Below are 9,558 nucleotides of genomic sequence, written 5' to 3'. Positions count from 1 at the left end.
TCAAACACAATGTCCTTTTTTGAGGGGAGATAGAGGCATCTTTTCACAACCCCTGAAAATAGGACGCTGTTGTTTAGGCATAGAGAACACATACTAGTAGCGTTCTTTCTACCTAATAATAATAATTCCTTCAGTCAAGATTTTTTTTTTCTCTCCCTCGTTGATGAAGGCTTAGACATGATAAACATCAAACTTTGTATTCATCTTTTGACAAAATTGGATGAATGATACATAAAGGTTCAAAAATAAATTATTAGGTGCTGAAGCCTATTCAAGAATCTATCCTGAATGAATCAAGAATTTAAGATGGAGAGTTCAGCTTGAATAAATTTAAATTCCTTATCTCGCAGCATCCAAATGAAGGATTCCTTATTCTATAAGTAAATAAGAGAGGACTAAGGAACCTTACAGCCCATAAATGTACCCATCATTGGGCTTTCCGTAAAGCCTATGAGATCTTTTTGTTCATGCAAATATAAACTATCAAGTCGCCAAGCCATGGAATTTTCCTTTTCTGCATATCACATTTTTGTTGTTACAACTAATAAAGTTGAAGTGCCTTTTCTTTTCTGTTCCCTTTTTATGTTTATCTTCGATTAATAGATAACTATGGATGTCAAATTGGAGCCTCAACTGAATAGAAGAAATTTTTTCCCTACAGTCTAATACCAAGGAGGAGATATTTTTCCAATGTTAGAGAGTCTAAGAACCAACCACTAAATGGGCCTCCTTTAGAGATTGCCCAGCCCAAATTTTATCAATGTCAAATGATGACAAATGATGTGTTTTGATCTTTAACAAAAGGGTTGTGGGACTATCTATATGCCACCTTTATAGGTGTATTTTACACCTTGACATTATCTTTTAATTGTCTTTTATCTTATTCTCAAATATTAATCAAGTGAGGGATATGAAAAGATTTTAAAAAATAATATGAGAATGACTTATCATTGTCTCTCCACCCACCTCTCCCCCGCCCAAAAAAAATAAAAATAAAATAAAATAAAAGAAAAGAAAAGAAAAAAAAAAGATTAATCATTATTTATTAGAAGTTGTCATTGTCCTACGGTTTTTCAAGTACTTATGTGATCCTCATTTGAAAAGAAGTACATTATACAAAAAGGGGACACAAAAGTAAGGTTACAAATTATTTAATACCCTAATAGGTGTCAATAAGAAAATCCCATACAAAATTCTTATTCTCTGTTTAACTAGTAATTGTGTGGAGTTTATAATCACTTTTGTGCCTGCCAAAGGTGATGTGAACAAAATAAGATAAAGGGCTATTATATAATCTAACTATACTATATGATAATGGAATTTTTAATTATAACGTATGATGCTATTATTTTCCCTCTCACATGTGAAGAAGGATGAAATTTGTCATGGTGACAATCTTAATTTAGGGTGTCAATTGGTTAAGTCCAAGAGAGTGCTATGGGAACTGAGCACCGATTCGATTTGAAAAGAGGATTGATGTGGGTTGATATAGTCTTGGATTCCTTCACCTTATAAACCGGTTTATAGGGTTAGATTTTTCCAAGGCTGTATCAAATGGCTAAGGATGGAGGAGGAGCATTGTTGTTGATTTCGCAATAGAGGTACACGGAAAAGTTGGCTACTACTCCTTGGCGAGCGTCAAAGGAGGTGAGGTGATGTATAAAATTATGGGGAAAAACCCTAGTTTTGTGGGGTTGGACTAAAAGAAAAAGAATACTTCAATGGAGCTTAATAGAGTTGAAGAAGTACGAATTTCCAGCTTTAACAAGATAATCTTGGGCTCTTCCTATAATGCAGATCGGTAGGAATATCCATTAATTAAAGTTCATTATTTTTCCTACTGCAATTTAGGCTTAAATGGAATTCGATTTTGGTTCAAACTGACAGTTCCTAAGCTAGATTTAAATCAAATTTAAAAGTCATGTTCCATAATTAAATGCATTTGGTTTGCTTTGGTTTAACTTATTCATTCCAATTTTAATTGCAGTATTTTGATTCCAATTTGACACCATTAGTCTTAATGTAACCAATTGTGGTTATTCAGAGCAAGACCCCAAACAAAATAAACCTTTGTAGAAGATATTTAAAAAGGTTTATAAGTGCATGGCACTCCCGTCATTGTGGGCTCTGGGAAGTGTCATAATGAGTATATTGTAGAAACGCAACCCTAAAACGATGCAGAAGATAACGAAAAAACAAGAACAAATAATGCACACAGATATACGAGGTTCAACAAGATTGCCTACATCCTTAGTGAGATAAAATCTTGTTTCATTATGAATGGAGAATAGGGTTACAACACTCGTCCTCACACCTCTCATAATTACTTACAGAGAAAATAAACATTACTACAAATATATAGCAAAAAACCCTAATACCGAAAAGTACAAAACTACCCTCAAATACAAATTTTGAGGTGCACACTCCTACTATGGAGAATAGGGTTACAGTGCTTGTTCTCACACCTCTCAGTATTGCTTGTATTACAGAAAAAGAAACCCTAGCTACAAATATATAGTGAAAACCCCTAATCCTAAAAATACAAAACTGCCCTCAAATAAAAAATTCGTCGTCCTGCCTGTCGATGGCGCCTACACTAGTATTTCTTGGATTAAACTGTGATAAATTACAAGACATCGCATACCAACATATACTTTTATCCTTGCTTTGCGAAGAGGTTGTTTCCTTAACTCAAACTCTTTAGAAGATAGAAAACAATACACACCAGATCAGCGACTCAAGATAGGGCTATAGGCTATAGCTAATTTTTGGAAATTCCAAACGTCCAAAAAAGTTATTATTTTGGATGGTGCTAATTATCTGTAATAAATTAAGTTATTATTTTGGATGGTGCTAACTAATTATGTATTATCTGTAATAGATGTTGTTCTCTCTCTCTCTCTCTCTCTCTCTCTCTCTCTCTCTCTCTCTCTCTCTCTCTCTCTCTCTCTCACACACACACACACACACACACACACAGTCAATAATTAAACAAAGTGTGAATAATTTAAGCCCCAGGTCGTCTTTGAGTCTTCCTGGATCATCTTTATCCAGTTGTAATAACCGTGAAGACTGAAAGAGTCCCTGATAATACTAATAAGAATCAGAACAAAGAAAGTTAAAGGTGACGAATAAGAATATATATATATATATATATTATAGCATGATAATAGAGCTTAGAAGCAGCATTAATGGACGATAAAGGAAGAGGTGGAGTTCCAATTCACAAAGGAAATTCCTCAAATCGGTTTTCGAACTTTCACAGTGTTTAAATTCCAATTTAATTTAATTCAATAAAGGATGAATCGAATATTCCCTCGTATTTTGGACCTCTGGGTTGCAGACAAAAGGGATATTCAACTGAAAGGACAGAGATATGAGAGAATATCACATGACAAGTGTCACGATGAGAATCCTCTCTTCTCTTTGAAACTCTGAGCTAGGTTGAACTCAAAAGAGAATCTTGCAGCTTGTGCGAGAAGAGACGAGGAGAGGAGGAGAGAGTGGTTTTAGTTCCCTTTAGTATAAACAACAGAACCTCATTATTGCATAGGGAATTCGATGCAAATTTCTGTTTCTCCTTTCCTTTTTCCTCACCCGGATCAATTTTTTTTAAAAGACAATGAATGAGAATTAATCTACTGCTTTATATATTCTAATAATGGGTCATTTCAACTTATCTCTTATACTAAAAAATAATAATAATAAAGGGTGAGAGGTTCCACATGCTGCTAGTTTTCAGTAATTAGTGATTGGCTCTATACATTAATCACAGACCTATACATAGAAAGTAAGATATTAGATCTGTTACTTGTACGATCATCTAGTGGTATGGGCATAGTTTCAAGTATCGGCATAGGATCAGCTGTATCGGATCAATATCGGTTGAGATCGATCCCCGATCTGATACCAATCCAGATCAGTTATCTAGATCGTTTAAGGGGTAAAATAGTACTTTTTATAAAAATCAGCGGTAAAATAGATTGATACCCACAAATCCAGATCAACATTGGATCAGTATCGACAGAGACCGATACTAATACTGATACCGTTTCCTAAATCCTTGGGTATGGGTGAGAATCCAACATTGGTTGCTTTTGTTTTCAAATATACTCCCTCTTCACCCATGCAATGGTAGAAACTGGAACAATAGTTGGATGCTCACCCGAACAACCAGGTGATCATACGAGCAATGGATCTATTCTCGAAGGTAAAGAGATCTTTTCCAAAAGGGTAGGAGAGCTTTTTTCCAAAAATAAAAATCCAATGAGTAAATCTATTTATAAGTTTTGGGAGAAAGAATGCTACCTGGTAGAGTGGCCCCTGCGCCTTAACCGCCCCCACCCCCGTTCCGTGCAAGGGCCACGTGCACCAATAGCATTCCTCCCCATAATTTTTGGGAAAATGAATACTCATTGGTCACACTGCCAGAGACAGAGGGAGGCAAATGATGCCACCACCCTTGTGAAACCCAAAAAATCCCACTCTACTTATGCTTATGTGTGCCCCCTCAATAATTAGCCCCTGGACTCGCGTTTGGACCATGCAATTAAGGAGTGTTCTTTTTCCAGTAAGTCATGTATGGGGCGATTGGAGCCATCTCTAACCTACAATTAGTTTTCCAAGTTGGATCAGATGATCCGACCCAAAAGTCCAAGAACTTCCTACAACCGGAAGACAATATATCAGACTGAAAAAGATACCAAAAACCCAAAAAAGCCTCCAAATTTATAGAGAATCTTGTTAACTTCCTACCCACTTCACTAAAGTTAGTAGCAGAAGAAGATTCCCAACTCATAGGCCCCCCTTTTCTATTCTTTTTGGTGGGTTTCAATTCCATCTTTAAGCTTTTTTGGGCTGTTCCCTTGATTTACATCCGTAGAATTGGAACTGAAATATTCCTTACTTGGATAGATGCAAATATATTTATTATAAAATTTTTAATTATTTTTTCTCCTTTTATTAATGAAGGGATATCAGAGGTTGGCAGGTTGAGCTGAGGAACGAGGTTATTCCAAATTCCAATTAGATATTCTCTAGAGACGTAGTAGATAAAATAAAGCATAGATATATACCACTTTTGAGATCAAAAGGAAAGCTAATAGTGAATAGATACTAATCCACATTTGAATGTCTCTACAACCTCTTCTTTTAATCTTTTTATTTTATATCTTTACTTCTTTTGTAGCTTTTCATTTTATGATGGTAGAATCAATTTAGTTCTATATTTTACTTATCCAGGGGAACCTAGTACTTTTTACATTTTTTTCCTTAAGGTGGAAGGGGGAAGGGGAAGGGGAAGGGTTATTTGCATCATCAGCTGTTGGTTGTTGAGGAATAGAAAGGTTAATTACACCAGTAGTACCTAGTATGTACACGTGTCAGATGCTCACAATTTTTTTAAGCCCAGGACTTTACCTGATGGAAGCTAGGTTGTCATCAAATGGACTACAAAAAAAAAAAGACTAGTAATTTTGCATATACATGATTTTTTCTGGAGTTGCTGTACCTCCCATTTGACACTGCTAAGTGGTATGGAATGTGTTGACCCACAAGAATACAAGATCAACCTTCAAATATGTTAAAATATAAAGATCTAAATAAATTTTACCTTTTGAGTAAGATAATAAATTTGTGGAAATAACTTCTCGACATTTTTGGGATAAGAGTGCATAGTTCTTATTCCTCAGACCTTGCATATGCAGGAGTCTCGTACATTGGGTACATTTTCTTCTTTCTTTTTTTTTTTTTTTTTTGATTAACACTAACCATTGAGCACATTGATTGGACTAGGGAGGAATGTTTTACATCGAGTGCTATATGGGAGAGTTTATGACGACATATAAATTTAATCACAAGTCAAATAATCATAGGTGAAAGGAATCTTCCTTTTCTCTACTATGTAGATGTAAAGAAAAGAGAAAAAAAAAAAAGAAAAAAAAAAGAATTTGATGGGTGAAAGACATAAATTCAATCATTATATCATCATGATTTTTGTCTTATTATGTTTTTTAATTTTCTTTTCTTGATTTTCAAAAATAACAAAATGTTATTTAAAAAAAGAGAAACCTTTCCTTCATTGTGCTTGAAGAAGGTTCACCACACCATATCCTACGGTTCACAAACCCAATAGATTTTAGTATATTCCCTAAAATATCTTATGGATAGCCTCCCACATGTTTCTGAAGCCTCTCAATGGATTCCTCATTCATTGCGACTTGAGGAAAACTTGGTCGAAAAGGAGAAGGAATTTCACCAAGATTGATAGACCACTAATTAATACATAAATATCAAAATTTGAGATGGTCACAGGATTATGAAAACATGGAGTAGAAGAAGAATCAGTTTTTGCAATGGAGATTTGAAATGGTACAAAGATTACCCTAAAAGGTTCTAAAACCAATGTCTATAAGCACATGACCGCTTCTTCACCGTCCATCCTTGAATCCTTCTTAGCACCCACCATTGGCTTTTCTCCTTCTTCATTGCAAGAAGTTACCATCCCTCTGCTTTATCTCCAGCTGCTTTTCCTTTTCCTTTTCCTCTCCAAAAACCCTACTTTATTCCCTTCCCCCCTCGAACTCAGCTCTAAAAAGAAGGCGATCCCCCCTCCCCACTTGATCCTCGTTGTGTTCACAAACAACATCTTTTCTCTTTCTATTTTCTATCTTCCACACAACTCCTTTCTTCTTCTTTGTACCCACCAGCCACCACAACCCTCTCTCTCTCTCTCTCTCTCTCTAGAACATGAACGTAGAAGGATTATAGGATAGAATATATTCAATAGGAAGAGAAGATTTGGCAACAATTAAAAATAGAGGATGGGTTCGCCTGCGGATCTAAGCCTTGATTGCAAGCCACACAACTACTCTACACTATTGAAGTCATTTGGAGATCAAACTGATCAAACCCAGAAGCTGGAAGACTTTCTAACTCGTCTAGAGGAAGAAAGGCTCAAGATAGATGCATTCAAGCGTGAGCTACCCCTCTGCATGCAACTACTCACCAAAGGTAATCATCAGTTAATTATTACATGATTTTTGGTTTTTCTCAATAAACTCAAATCCTCACGGTTGTTGTTCAGAGATGGAAGCATTAAGGCAGCAGCTACAGACCTTCAGGACGAAGGAAGGGCCAAGAATGGTTCTTGAAGAGTTCATACCCATAAAGAATTCGAGTTCATCAGAAGGATCAGAGAAGGCATCTAATGTATCTGAGAATAAGGCTAGTTGGATGAGTACAGCACAGTTGTGGAGCCAATCAAAAGATGGGAGCAAGCAAAGGAATGGAAGAGGAGCTTTTCTTCCTTTCTCCAAAGAAAGGAAAACATTTACAAGTCCTAGTTTAGGGTCTCTTCCAGAATTAGCTCTAATTGCCACGACTGAGAAAGAGATGGAGGATAAGAAATGTATTGAACCCATCAATAATGGCATGTCTTGCTCTTCAATAAGGAAAGAGAATCCAAGTAAGTGTGGCAATGAAGAGACAACGACAGCACAAACAAAGGGAACTGGAAATCCTGGTGAAACACAAGAAGGGACGACCACAACACAGAATCACAGGAAGGCAAGGAGGTGTTGGTCGCCGGATTTGCACCGACGATTTGTCAATGCCCTTCAAATGTTGGGTGGCTCTCAAGGTCTTCTTCTTCTCCTTCTTCTCCATATGGTTTTCTTTGTTCGAGGTATGATGTCTTGTATTCCATCACTTGCATAAGTGGACAGAGTCGGAAGGGTTGCTAAGAGGTGGAGGCCCAAAGGGCTGTATGGGTATTTTGATAAGTTGGCTGTATAGATTTCGCTAGATATATTCTTAGTGAGGTTCCTTCTCAGTAATCAACCTAAGAAAGGTGTGATGACAAGTGATTATAATCCCATTCTCCATTAATAGTGAAATAGATATCATCTCACCGTGGACATATATAAACAATCTTGTCCAATCACATAAATCCTTATACATAAATCCTTGTGTTCAATTATAATTTATCAATATTGATAAATATTTTATTTTTTGGATTATTTGTGAACACAGTTGCCACCCCAAAGCAAATTAGAGAGTTGATGAAGGTTGATGGTCTCACCAATGATGAAGTTAAGAGCCATTTACAGGTAATTTAAACTCTCTCTCTCTCCCTCTGGAGTTTGAATTGTGTACAAATTAATTTTGGGTTTTTTTTATTTTTTTTTCCAAATGTGAACAGAAATATAGATTGCATACAAGAAGGCCAAGCCCAAACCCACAAGCAGCAGGAGCTGCAGGGCCGCAGCTGATGGTGTTAAGTGGGTTTTGGGTCCCACCGGAGTATGCGACGGCAGCTGCTGCACAAACAGCGGGCCAAGCCATTTATAGTGCACACCCAGCCTCCCATGCTTCCATCCACTATACTACACAAGCAATCCCCCAGGACTTCTATCCACCACCACCACCACCACCTCACCACACTTTTCATTCCGGCCAGCAACACCATCTTTATAAGGCCTCATCTCAGATGCATAGCTCCCCGGAGTCCCATGGGAGACCCATAGGAGACGATTCGGAGAGCATCGAAGATGGGAAGTCGGAGAGCAGCAGCTGGAACAAGGGTGAGAGTGGTGAGAATGGTGATGAAAGGGAGAGGGAGAGAAAGGGTTTGGCTTCTCTCAGAGACGATGGGGAGGAAAGTAATGGCAGTGAGATCACTCTCAAATTCTAGGCTTCTCTAATCTTCTGGAAGAACCAATTCCTTCTCGGATTATTTTATTTTTTTCTGGATTTTTGTTTCATTTTCCCTAGAGAGAGAGAGAGAGAGAGTGAGACTTCTATCAAAAAAAGAAAAAAAGAAAAAGAAAGAGAGTGTGAGACTTCTCATGCTCTTGATGGGATGGAAGAGGGAAGAAAGAAAGGATAGAAAAAGGAAAAGTGTTTGTTTGTTTATTTCCATCTTTGGTGATCAGATATCCTAAGCCTTAACGAAGAGGCCAACGTCAGATAAGGAAAATTGAAGTTTGGATTTTGTGATTTTGGCGTTTTTAGCAGTTTTGTCCTTTCTATGTATCTGTTAAAATGACTTCTGATATACAGTTTGGGAATCTATGGCATTTTCAAATGGGTCTATCGAGACGGCACTGGTTAAGTTTCTCAATGCCTTTACTTTTTAATAGGGTTACTAAGGGGTTGTCAACCGGCTGGGCAGACCGGGCCGGTTTTGGTCACGTTAATAGGTTTTCTCCACTTTAGGACCTCGTAATGTGATCGGTCCTCGTAGACTAGGTATGGTCTTATACATAAACAACTGAACGGATAACCATCTTTTAATGGCCTTAAAATAGTTAATAAGACATTTATCTCTAAACGAGCTTTAAATGTGTTAGGCTAAGTAAAGGGCTCTCAATGGGCTTTAAATATATAAGACTATTAATCAATTAGTCTTGCTCTAACACCTATCAGGTAGCACTCTTGCATTGAGAACAATCAAATGTTAATCAAACCGGACTTGAGCCTGACAAGTTTAGCAAATAGACCGGATTGATTTTGGGTTTCCCAAGTCACTCTTGCCAGTGCGAGTCTTGAATTGACACC

The 9,558-nt window shown here is 37.1% G+C and overlaps 1 protein-coding gene across 1 annotated transcript; it reads left to right on the top strand.

Annotated features, from left to right (window-relative positions):
• The first annotated feature begins 6,726 nt into the window (after positions 1-6,726).
• Positions 6,727-8,997, top strand: LOC122072045 (myb family transcription factor EFM-like). Its single transcript, XM_042636563.1, has 4 exons — positions 6,727-7,011; positions 7,085-7,639; positions 8,032-8,108; positions 8,201-8,997. The coding sequence occupies exons 1-4, from the start codon at positions 6,822-6,824 to the stop codon at positions 8,690-8,692; spliced, it is 1,314 nt and encodes a 437-aa protein (XP_042492497.1). The 5' UTR covers positions 6,727-6,821; the 3' UTR covers positions 8,693-8,997.
• The last annotated feature ends 561 nt before the right edge of the window (positions 8,998-9,558 follow it).

This window comes from Macadamia integrifolia, chromosome 2, assembly GCF_013358625.1.
Source record: "Macadamia integrifolia cultivar HAES 741 chromosome 2, SCU_Mint_v3, whole genome shotgun sequence".
NCBI classification, from domain to species: Eukaryota; Viridiplantae; Streptophyta; class Magnoliopsida; order Proteales; family Proteaceae; genus Macadamia; species Macadamia integrifolia.
Note: the sequence above shows the minus strand (reverse complement) of the source record. Positions and strands in the feature narration are given on the sequence as shown.

Coding starts and splice junctions, on each gene's coding strand:
- LOC122072045 (XM_042636563.1), top strand. CDS start 6,822: ATGGGTTCGCCTGCGGATCTAAGCCTTGATTGCAAGCCACACAACTAC. Junction 7,012..7,084: donor CATGCAACTACTCACCAAAG/GTAATCATCAGT, acceptor GTTGTTGTTCAG/AGATGGAAGCATTAAGGCAG. Junction 7,640..8,031: donor AATGTTGGGTGGCTCTCAAG/GTCTTCTTCTTC, acceptor TTGTGAACACAG/TTGCCACCCCAAAGCAAATT.